Raw genomic sequence first — 12655 nt, 5'->3', positions numbered from 1 at the left:
GCGATCGGGGCCGTGGTCACGGAGCTTCGGACCGGGTCACGGGCGCGCGCCCGCCACCCATGGCTGGGAATTTAACAATCACGTACAGGTACGTGATTGTGCCCAGCCGTGCCATTCTGCCGACGTATATTGGCGTTAGGTGGTCCTTAAGTGGTTAATGGGATTGATTTTCTATATCCCACTCAAGGTAACTGTTCATTCACATCGCCATTCCTTTTCTTGTAAAAAATTGTGGCCCAGATTCTCAACTGAGATACGACGGCGTATCTCCAGATACGCCGTCTTATCTCCGCGTTGAGCCGTTGTATCTATGCGCCTGATTCTGATTCATAGATATCCATTAGATCCGACAGGCGTAAGTCTCTTACGCCTGTCGGATCTTAAGTGTATTTGTTTTTGACCCGCTAGGTGGCGCTTCCGTCGAAATCTGCGTCGAGTATGCAAATGAGCTAGATACGCGAATTCCCGAACGTACGCGCGGCCGACGCAGTAAAGTTACGACGTTTACGGTAGGCTTTTCCCGGCGTAAAGTTGCCCCTGGGTCTATGATTTCTCCAGCCGACGGTTTTCAAGCGGATAAAAAAACGTCGGCTGCAATCAGCGGCGCATTGCGAGGGGAATATCTCCTAAACCGTACAGGTTTAGGAGATATTCTTTATACCTACAGGTAAGCCTTATTATAGGCTTACCTGTAGGTAAAAGTTAAACAAATGACTATACAACCACTTTAAGAGAAACAATATTTATATATAACAAATAATATGCCTATTGGGCGGCACAGGGCAGCTACAGTATACGTCCTAATTTTCTATATTTCAGATGCTTGATTGTTAAAGATATAGGGGACCTAGTAATTGCATTTTTATTGTGTGAAGTGAAGTGCAATGTTGGGTCAACTCAACTGACTAAACAATATCTTTCCTCCTTAGGTTTTAATCATTATTGTGTCCATCTTTGAGATTGGTCTAGGTATTGCATTAGCAATCCTCGCCTGGGAACAGACGATCAATAACAGCGCCACAACGAAGAACAGGGAAGGTGTGTTTACACTCACCTCTCCCCGTTCTTCATCTCCGGGGACCGATCGTGGGACTCCGGCGGCGATCAGGGCCGTGGTCACGGAGCTTCGGACCGGGTCACGGGCGCGCGCCCGCCACCCATGGCTGGGAATTTAACAATCACGTACAGGTACGTGATTGTGCCCAGCCGTGCCATTCTGCCGACGTATATTGGCGTTAGGTGGTCCTTAAGTGGTTAATGGGATTGATTTTCTATATCCCACTCAAGGTAACTGTTCATTCACATCGCCATTCCTTTTCTTGTAAAAAATTGTGGCCCAGATTCTCAACTGAGATACGACGGCGTATCTCCAGATATGCCGTCTTATCTCCGCGTTGAGCCGTTGTATCTATGCGCCTGATTCTGATTCATAGATATCCATTAGATCCGACAGGCGTAAGTCTCTTTCGCCTGTCGGATCTTAAGTGTATTTTTTTTTGACCCGCTAGGTGGCGCTTCCGTCGAAATCTGCGTCGAGTATGCAAATGAGCTAGATACGCGAATTCCCGAACGTACGCGCGGCCGACGCAGTAAAGTTACGACGTTTACGGTAGGCTTTTCCCGGCGTAAAGTTGCCCCTGGGTCTATGAGGCGCAGCCAATGTTAAGTATAGCCGTCGTTCCCACGTCGAAATTTGAAAAAGTTACGTCGTTTGCGTAAGTCGTTCGTGAATGGGGCTGGACGTAATTTACGTTCACGTCGAAACCAACGACGTACTTGCGACGTCATTTGGAGCAATGCACACTGGGATATTTTAGGGACGGCGCATGCGCAGTTCGTTCGGCACGGGGACGCGCGCTTCATTTAAATGATACATGCCCCCTACCCGCCGAATTTGAATTCCGCTGGGTGATTTACGCTACGCCGCCGCAACTTTACAGGCAAGTGCTTTGTGAATAAAGCACTTGCCTGAAAAACTTGCGGCGGCGTAACGTAAATGAGATACGTTACGCCCGCACAATTTTGCGCCGATCTACGTGAATGTGCTTGGTAGTTCGCTTAGACAATGTATACCTGCCATTCTTTCAAACTGTTAATGATTCCTGTGTATCTTCTTTTGTATGACTTGAAAAACGTATAAATAAACAATTAAAATATATATATATATCAAATTGTCATACAAATCAATTACAATCTGTAGATTGTTCACCATTGTGTGTCGTTATCTTGCAGTATATCATTGCTGGATCTCTAACACTTTCTGCTTACCGGAAGCCCAGCATCAATTTGGTGAGTATGTTTTCCTTTTTTCAGTTTTATTTTCTAGTTTTTTCGAAAATAATAAAAGGTTGTTGGATTTTATCTGTCTGTCTTTATCCAGCGATATTCAACTTATTCCAAAACTTTCATACTGAATGCTTGTTTAGGTAGCCCTGCAGTAAATAATAAAATATGGAAAATGTTCTTGGATCCCTAATTTGCCCTGTTAACCACTTCAGACCCGAAGGATTTGGCTGCCAAATGACCGGGCCACTTTTTGCGATTCGACACTGCTTCGCTTTAACTGACAATTGCGCGGTCGTGCGATGTGGCTCCCAAACAAAATTGATGTCCTTTTTCCCCCCACAAATAGAGCTTTCTTTCGGTGGTATTTGATCACCTCTGCGGTTTTTATTTTTTTGCGCTATGAACAAAAAATAGCGACAATTTTGAAAAAAAAAAAAACAATATTTTTTACTTTTTGCTATAATAAATATCCCCCCAAAAATATATATATAAAAATGAATTCTTTCCTCAATTTAGGCCGATACGTATTCTTCTACATATTTTTGGGGAAAAAAAATTCGCAATAAGCGTTTATTTACAGGCAGAGTTCCCCCTTACACAAGAATTACTAGCAGAGTCCCCCTTACACCAGAAGCCCTGGCAGAGTTCCCCCTTACACCAGAATCCCTTGCAGAGCCCATCTTGCACCAGAAGCCCTGACAAAGTTTCCCCTTGCACCAGAATCCCTGGCAGAGTCCCCCCCCCTTACACCAGAAGCCCTGGCAGAGTCCCCCCCCCCTTACACCAGAAGCCCTGGCAGAATCCCCCTTACACCAGAAGCCCTGGCAAAGCCCATCTTGCACCAGGAGCCCTGGCAGAGTACCCCCTTACACCAGAAGCCCTGACAGAGTTTCCCGCTTACACCATAATCACTTGCAGAGCCTATCTTGTCACCGCTGTGCCCTTTAATTGTCACCGCTGTGCCCTTTAATTGTCACCGCTGTGCCCTTTAATTGTCACCGCTGTGCCCTTTAATTGTCACCGCTGTGCCCTTTAATTGTCGCTGCTGTGCCCTTTAATTGTCCCCACTGTGCCCATTGTCCCCACTGTGCCACTGGTTGGAGTTATATTTGTGATGCTAGAAAAAGCTATTGATCTATATGGGATGCTGTGAGGTTATACGCAGGGTATTATGCTTCTGGGAACATACTTTATTTTTATATATTGTACCTTAAGATACATTTTATCGTTGATACAATAAATAATAGATTATTGTAGAATATTAAAAAAAAAAGTCAGTTACTTTGCTGAGTAACTAGTTACTTTGCCAATGAAGTAACTTGGTCACTAACTCAATTACTTTTTCGGACAAGTAACTTGTAATTGTAACTAGTTACTTTTTTAAAGGAAGATGAACAACACTGAATATGAGCCGATGTATGTGAATCCGGGCCTATGTCTTTAAAATCTGAATAGCCACAAATTATTGTATTTATGTTTGAAGCGATGGAATGTGTTGTACACTTTTTGTTACTTTATGGAATGCTATGCCTTTTATCTCCTTACAGGTCAGAGGCTCTCTCTCCCTGAATGTCATCAGCTGGGTTCTCACCGTCATAGCCGTGGTTCTAAATGTCATTGATCTGGCGACAGTCGGATGTTACGTTGTGTACAACAATAATGCAGGCAATGGCAACAACAATAATGCGGGCAATGGCAACAACAATAATGTGGGCAATGGCAACAACAATAATGTGGGAAATGGCAACGACGACGATGAGGACAATGATCATTACTACGGTGACCACCATGGTGGCAACCATCACAACGACAATGATGAGGACCATTCAAGAAGTAGCTTCCAGACACTGGCACAATGCGCACAAAGCCTTGTAAGTGTTATTCTGGTAATTATATAGACAGATGCATGTTAAGGAATGTGATCATCATCCATGCTTTAAAGTTGCCATGGGATAGGGTAATGTGTATCTAGCTAACTTCTTTTTTTTTTAGGTTTGAATAGAGAGTGTGGGAGGGTTAGAACCCCTGCCAGATTTTACTTGTAGATATGCAATGGGTGTATTGCTATAGTTGTAGGCCATTTATGTACCTCCGAAAAACTTCTATCAACCCATCCTGCCTTGTTGCTAGGACATCGCTAAGATACTACCAGCTGTCACTGCTTACCCCACCATCATTGGAGCAAGTTCTTAGGCAGTTGTTTTGACGTGATTCTGAGCATGCGGAGCCCCATCGGTCAGTTATCCTTCGGTCAAAAAGGATTTTAGAACTTGCTTTAAAATTGAACCGATGAACGCCTAACCGATAGGTCAAAACCGACGGTTAGTATGTGAAAGCATCGGTTAAAAACCCGTGCATGCTCAGAATCAAGTTGACGCATGCTTAGAAGCATTGAACTTCATTTTTCTCAGCACGTCGTTGTGTTTTACGTCACAGCGTTGGACTCGATCAATTTTTTAATTGATGGTGTGTATCGGACCGTTCTCATCGGATGGACCGACCGTGTGTACGCGGCCTTAGGCCTCGTACAGACGAGAGGATATCCGTTGGAAACGTTTCCAGTGGACATTTCTGCTCCCGATTTTGAGCCATCAGATCAAAATCCCTGCGGAAAACATACGCGGTGACGTGCCGCGCCGATGACGCGGTGACATGCGCGACCCTGGAAGGTAAATACTTCCACGCACGCGTCGAATCACTTAGACGCATGCGAGGGATGGGGATCGCTTGGACTTATCCGGTGAGTCTGTACAGACGACCGGATCAGTCCAACGGACAGGTTTCCAGCGGATAGATTTCTTAGCATGCTAAGAAATTTTTATCCGCTTGAAAACCGTCGGCTGGAGAAATCTCCGCCGAAAAATGTCCGCTAGGCCGTACACACGACCGGATTTGTCTGCTGGAACTGATCCGCGGATAAATCCCTACGGACAGATCCGGTCGTGTGTACGAGGCATTACACATCCTTTATCTCCTTTATCGCAGCATCATTGAGCTCACAGTTATGCCACGTACAGTACACACGACCGTTTTTCATGACGAGAAAAATGCCTTTTTTTAAATTGGTCGTTAAAAATGGTTGTGTGTAGGCTCCAGAGCATTTTTCTCGACATGAAAAATGGCCATTAAAAATTTAGAACATGCTCTATTTTTTCTCGTTGTTTTTCACGTCGTCGTTTTTCTCGACGTAAAAAACGGTCTTGTGTACAATTTAACAACGGGGAAAAAAACACACATGCTCAGAAGCAAGTTACGAGAAGGTAAATTTGCATAATCAGTGTCGCTATTCGAATGGAACTTCCCCTTTATAGTGCCGTCGTAAGTCACCGCGCTTTGCTCAAGCATTTCTTTTCACGATCACGTGTATGCAAACCAGGCTTGACAAGAATCACTTGGAGAAAAAACAGATTCACGTAGCTAGATTCACGTAGGGCGGCATATGTTTGAGCCGGCGTTGCGTATCGTTTTTACGCTACGCCGCCGTAAGTTAGAGAGGCAAGTGCTGTATTCACAAAGCACTTGCGTCCTAACTTATGGCGGCGTAGCGTAAATGTGCCGGCCTAAGCACGTCCTAGCATGGCCTAATTCAAATTGTGAAGAGGTGGGCGTGTTTTATGCAAATTAATCGTGACCCGACGTGATTGAAGTTTTTTACGAACGGCGCATGCGCCGTCCGTGGACATATCCCAGTGCGCATGCTCCAAATTATGCCGCAAAGACTTATTGGTCTCGACGTGAACGTAAATTACGCCCAGCCCCATTCACGGATGACTTACGCAAACGACGTAAAAAAATCAAAATTCGACGCGGGACCGACGTCCATACTTAACATTGGCTAGGCCAGCTTTTTGTTGGACTAACTTTACGCCTGAAAACGCCTTACATAAACGGCGTATCTTTACTGCGACGGGCAAGCGTACGTTCGTGATTAGGTGTATCTCGCTGATTTACGCATTCTAGGCTTAATTCAGCGTACACGCCCCTAGCGGCCGGCTTAAATAGTCAGCTAAGATACGACGGGCGGCGCCTGCTGTCGTATCTTAGCTACATTTAAGTGTATCTCAATTTGAGAATACACTTAAATGTACAACGGCGCAGATTCAGAGTTACGACTGATACGCCGGCGTAAACCTCTCTGAATCTGGCTAATAGTTTTTTTCCATGACATGAAAAATGGACATGCGTACGTGGCTTTACTGTGACAGGGGAGAGGGAAAGTGCATGTGAGGGGGGGTTGAATATGCTGGGAGTGTATTAGCCACATCCTAGCAACAAGACAGGATGTGATGGTGCCACCTCTGGGCCAGGCTTCAGGAGGTATGTAAATGGTCTACTCTACACCCATAAAAGGGACATTATTTAACTTTGGTCAAAGCTGCACTGTTTGTTTTTATCTACAGTAGGGTGACCAGACATCACCGGTTTCCATATTGACAGTCCCCCTATTGAGGACACTGTCCCCGGACCAGTCTGTCCCCGGTTTTGTCCCCGAATTGTATTTGAACAAGGGCTCCGCCGCTCCTACTAGCTTAAGGGGGTGTATTTTTTCCATTATCTGTGCCCCTTTCTGATGATCATGTGCTGGTCTAAGCGATGGGAATATTTCTTCAGTTTCGGGTGCATGCTGATTCAGCTCCGCTCGCATGTTCTTCTGGCTTGGCTCAAGTCCCGGCCACCCACCTGCCTGTTTATCTCCTTGCCTTCCCTGGAGGACTGATCTTCCTCCGCTCCCCACCCAAGGGCCCGGAGAGTGAGACTTGACACGCTGTGAGGCGGGCGGCGGTGGTGACGGGCAGAGAGTCGCTGATTGCCGCCATTACTAAAAAAAAAACACTTAAGGACCGCCTCCTGCACATATACGTCGGCATAATGGCACGGCTGGGCACATGCACGTACAAGTGGAACATTACCATAACAACGTGATAAGTGTTTTTTATTTTAGCAAGACAAATACATTCCACATTAATAATTATGCTACCAAAATTAGTGTGTGCTGATCTTAATTTTCTGACTAAAGTTCCACTTTTATTTTTAGTTCACTTTAAACACTGGCGTTAATGTTTACCACCCTTTTAAAAGTGATTGCTTTTCAGAGGGTAGTCTAGCAGTGAGTAGCAGGCATTCAGGAGGCACTACTGCAATTTTACATTGTGGGACCGTGCCAAAACTTTGAAACAAGCGTTTGGCTCAGGGTGTTGCCCCCATTGATCTCAATGGGCACGTTTGACTGTCTGAAATACTAAATAGTTTAAAAATTTAAAGCGGTAGTTCACCCTCACTGACATGATTTTTCCATCGAGACAGGCATTGTAGCGCGAGCTACAGTATGCCTGTCCCGATTTTTTTACCCCCGTACTCACTGTGTACTCGTACATTAAAGATTTCGGCTCCCGCGGGGAATGGGCGTGCCTATGGAGAGGGAGGATGATTGACGGCCGGCCCTGGCACGTCACTCTCCCCGAAGACAGCCGGAGTAGGTCTCGGCTCTTCACGGCGCCTGCGCACAGGCTATGCGCAGGCGCCGTGAAGAGCCAAGCCTATTTCGGCTATTTCCGGAGAAGCGTGACGCGCCAGAGCCGGCCGTCAATCATCCTCCGTCTCCATAGGCACGCCCATTCCCCGAGGGGAGTCGGTATCTTCGATGTACGAGTACAAGGTGAGTACGGGGATAAAAAAATCGGGACAGGCATACTGTAGCTCGCGCTACAATGCCTGATTTTATGGTAGAAGAAAACATTTTTTTTTTTTTGCGTTTATAGGGTGAACCCCCGCTTTAAGATTTTCACCCACTTTTAGTCCCAGTGGCAATGGCCACCAGCACAACATATAGAAGGAACAAATAGGGGGCAAGTAAAGGGGAAGGCAAGTCAAAGCCTAAATAAGCTTAAATCTACTCCCACGCTAAGCCTATTCTCTGTATCCTGTAAAAGAAAAGTTGCCTATACTTACCTATTCTAAAGTTGCACCAGTCATATGATCTGATTCCAGCACTGGATTCAATGTAGAGGAGGGACAGCTGACAAGGGATGCCCCATAGTAAGTCTATGGGTGACGTCACCATGCAGGCTCTGCAGTTGTTGGAGATCTCTCCTCTACTCAGAAGATGGCGCTGGAGAGATCATGTTACCAAATGGGAGCAGCTTCAGAACAGGTAATTATATCCTTTGACAGGGTAGATAGATTTGATTTAGAAAGGGGGTGAAATGGATTTAAGGCAAAGTTAGGATTTGACTTGCCTTCCACTTAAAGTACCACGTTCGTAAAAAGTATTCTAACAACACAAAAGCACGTTTTGGATTGGCTTTACTATTACCATATGGAGGAGACTTAAAATTCTAATTACATACATTTTATTGATCTGGAAAAGGTGGAAAAGATCTGGCTAGTCTAGATTATAAAGTTTTATTTAGAAAATGCACCTCATCTCAAAAATATATAGGGAAGAAATAGGACAATGTCGGGACTATGACGGTGCCAGCAAAAGATGAATAAAGAAGTATGACAGTAGCATAAATTGTAATAATTTATTAAAAGAAGGATGGTGCATCAAGCTACATAGCACACTAAAGACCAGAAAAGGTCTAACGAATACATATATAACCTGATTTATAACACAGTTTAATAAAATTTCCCGTGACAGAGAGCAGATAATATATACGGAGATCACAACCAAGTTGATGAGACCCAATATATTTCGCCAGGTTAGGCTTCCTCAGGGGTATGGTTGAGATCGAAGTTTCAGCTCTATTAGTGAAATACAAAAAATACATGTTTACAAACATTTTATACAAACATAGAAGAAATACTATCAATCTGCCAGTGCATACCACATAATGCCAACCTGCTGATCCGGGATGGAGGAAAGATGAAGGGGTGAGAAAGCACCCTAATCACTTCCCAAGCCAGCTGGATAAAACCAGGCCACATGAGCTAACGGCCAAAGGGGGGTGCAGGGATGGTATAGACCCAGCGCCAGACAATGCCGCAGGTAGAGGCCACAGGATCCCCGACCATAGGAGGGGGAGGGGAAAAAAGGAGACAGTGACCAGCTGGAAAAAAGGAGATATAGAGCACCGTAAATACATCTTAACATAGCAGGTAAATAAATAAATACCGAAGCACAGCCAAAGAGTTAAAAGGATTAACTTACAGTGCTTAGGTGAGCATACAGAACGTCTGTGGAAATGACCACCTTTGACCAAGGCAACAAGTTCACCAAACGGAACCTAAAAAGAGCCAGTTCAAAGAAGGGGATTTTTAAAGATCAAAGAGGAAACGAAGAAAAAGTAGCAGAGAATATGTGTGTATGTATAGCAAGAGCTATCATCTATTTTAAATCACATAGGACCTTAAGCATACAGCTGGTCCACATTGGTTTAAAGCAAGTTTTGAAAACATTTTATTGATGTCATAAGGTTGAATTTTATTGAACCAAAAGGTCCTAAAATCATTATGTCTATAAACACTTTTATATACTGTAAGGGGTTAGCTCGGTAGTGGGGTGTGTGACCTCCTGAGTGGGTTCCCTACACACTGAATTATACAGAGAGGCAGCCGTGGGTGGTTGAAAAACAAGGGTTATAGTTTACATTCTTCCATATTGCTGGAAACAATTGCAAGCATCAAAACAGCATAAACAAAATAAAACATAAAATAAACCCTGGCCACTTGGGCCGTCTACCTTCACAACACAGGAACCTACCTATGGAGTCTGGCACAGCCTACTGCTGGGCAGACACTGCTGGTCTTCCAGCAGAAAACAATAGTCTTTTTGATTTTCTATCACACAGCAAAGATATCAACAACCACTTCACCTTCAGAAGTCTTCCCCAGCTCACTGCTCTCCTTAACTCAACAAGCCTCAGGATGCAGCATTGAGTAGTAATCCTCTGGACAATTTATAGAGGCGTTAATTTCCTCATTCTGAACAGCTGAAGCTATCCAACGTCCTTAAACCTTTCTGGCTACTTCTGCAGCCGACACCCGATAGTAATTGGTGAATTTTCAAAACAAGGCAGAAATGTATCTACCGTCTGTGACAACACCCCCAGATTTACCTGACTTCCTGTCACAATACATTTCTGTTCCCTATGGAGTGCCTATCACTATTGACAAACAGAAAATATTTTACATCATTTATCATTGCAGCAAAAAAGTTTTTTCCCCCAATAACATGATAAGTAGTGAAATTACGTTCCATATCATCAACACGTTTACTGATGTTGGTCTGCTACCTCAGGATGGAATGGTACAATGGTAAAATATAGTATATAGAAAAGTGATAGGCAGAAAAAGTAGTCCATCGAGTCTGCCTATTTTTTTTTCTAGGGGGGGGGGGGGGTTTATTATGAGGTCATGTCCTCATATTGTCCAGTGTGTGCATTAACTGGCTCAAGCCAAAAGTCACTCCCTGGACAGGCACAGGGGCAAGGAGGGGACAGCGAGAACAGGAAAAACAACAAATCCCACCCCCAGATACTAACGCTTGTCCCTTTTATAAATGGAGGAGAGCACTTGCTGGTAGAGGTCAGCTACATATTAAAAGGGGAATGTGGGATTACGAAAAAAACAAAACATACATACTCCCTAATGTGGATGCAGTCCGATGCTGCAGCTGTCCCCCACTGGCTATAAGACCAAGAACTTAGCGATCTCATGACTGCCGATTACTAATTTCTTGGTCTTCAGTGAGCAGAGAGACAGTGGCTGTCAGTCACCGGCTCTCTGTTTTGCCCCTCCAGGGCTCACTGGAGCTATGGGCTGGGGAGAGGTAGGAGAGGCTGGCTCTGGCTTTCAGCGATGCACTGAGAAGCTGACCCAGCTGCAGAACAAATTGCACTCCTGTGACCCAGAAAGAGAAGTATGACCAAAAAGAGCTTTGACCATACTTCTCCTTAAACCGCATGCCAACCAGATGCCACCAATATATGGCAGCATGTCTGCTCCCTGCGCAAATTGGCAGCCGCTTTAAGGGGTATAGGGCGTGCACGCATGATGTAAGAGCCAATGCGTGTGCCCAGCGGTCGCGATGTCCGCTGGGCATCCACGATCGCTCCTGACAGAGACAGAATGGAGATCTGTCAATGTAAACAGACAGATCTCTGTTCTGTCAGGGGAGGAGAGACAGATCTGCTGTTCCTAGTAATTAGGAACAGCGATCTGTCTCCTCCTCCAGTCAGTCTCATCCCCCCACAGTTAGAAACACCTAACAGGGAACACAGTTAACCCCTTGACCGCCTCCTAGTGTTAACCCCTTTCTTGCCAGGGACCTTTTTACAGTAATCAGTGCATTTTTTAAGTACTAAATGCTGTACAAACATCAATGGTCCCAAAAAAGTGTCCGATCTGTCTGCAGCAATGTCGCAGTCCCGCTAAAAATTGCAGATCGCCGACATTACTAGTAAAAAAAAAGAATAATAAAAATGCCAAAAATCAAACCAATCAATATACGCTTATTGCGATTTTTTTTACCAAAAACACGTAGAAGAATACATATTGACTTAAACTGATGAAGAAAATGTGCAGAGTTGCCCCCACAGCTGCAAAATCCCTAGCTACATTGGGGACATGAACAGAAAGCGGAGATGAGGTGAGTATGAGCAGCATGTAATACTGCATTTATCAATAGTTTTTTTATTTATTTATGTGGGTTTAGTGAAACTTTAAACCCTTAAACACCTAATTCTAACCTTAAAAAGTAGTGTTTAATCTTAATAGGGGTAGCAACTGAATTTTTGAAAGACTTGTTTTTTGTATTTACAGGATGGCATTTATGTAATTCTCTCTCTTCTGCTTATAACGAATGTGCTGCTGTGCTTCGTTACCCTTATCATCTCTGTTTTTGGATGCCGGTCCCTTGCCGAAGCAAAATCAACTGCCCCCCAGGTAATGAACATATGGAGTGTGAGGCACTGGCTCAAGATTGTGGATGGTGTATATGTTTCACCTAGGTTTCTTACCTGCACACGATGAGGGACTCAAGACAGTTTATGACTGATGGAAAAACATTTTTGGTTGTCTCAGAATCTTAATATGTCCTGTTCCTGAGGCTTTGTAGAGCTACAGTGCCTTCAAAAAGTATTCGTACCCCTTGAAATTTTCCAAATTTTTAGCCAGATTCAGAGAGAGTTAGGCCGGCGTATCAGTAGATACGCCGACCTAACTCGGAATCTGCGCCGTCCTAAGTTTAAGTGTATGCTCAAACTGACATACACTTAAACCTAGCTAAGATACGACGTCGTATCTTAGGGTGCGCCGTCGTATCTTAGGGTGCAATTTTTCCTTTGGCCGCTAGGTGGCGCTTCCGTTGAGTTCCCGTCGCAGTAAAGATACGCCGTTTACGTAAGGCATTTTCCGGCGTAAAGTTATT

The 12655-nt window shown here is 44.5% G+C and overlaps 1 protein-coding gene across 1 annotated transcript in view; it reads left to right on the top strand.

Annotated features, from left to right (window-relative positions):
* LOC120909303 (rho GTPase-activating protein gacK-like) overlaps positions 1-12655 on the top strand; it is a 53050-nt gene that overhangs the window by 24970 nt on the left and 15425 nt on the right. The window contains exons 4-6 of the mRNA XM_040321050.1: positions 2233-2289; positions 3834-4157; positions 12049-12171. Coding sequence (XP_040176984.1) covers positions 2233-2289; positions 3834-4157; positions 12049-12171 — 504 coding nt within the window. The remainder of the gene's footprint in view (positions 1-2232; positions 2290-3833; positions 4158-12048; positions 12172-12655) is intronic.

This window comes from Rana temporaria, chromosome 8 (assembly GCF_905171775.1).
Source record: "Rana temporaria chromosome 8, aRanTem1.1, whole genome shotgun sequence".
NCBI lineage: Eukaryota > Metazoa > Chordata > Amphibia > Anura > Ranidae > Rana > Rana temporaria.
This window is presented reverse-complemented; position numbering and strand designations above follow the sequence as displayed.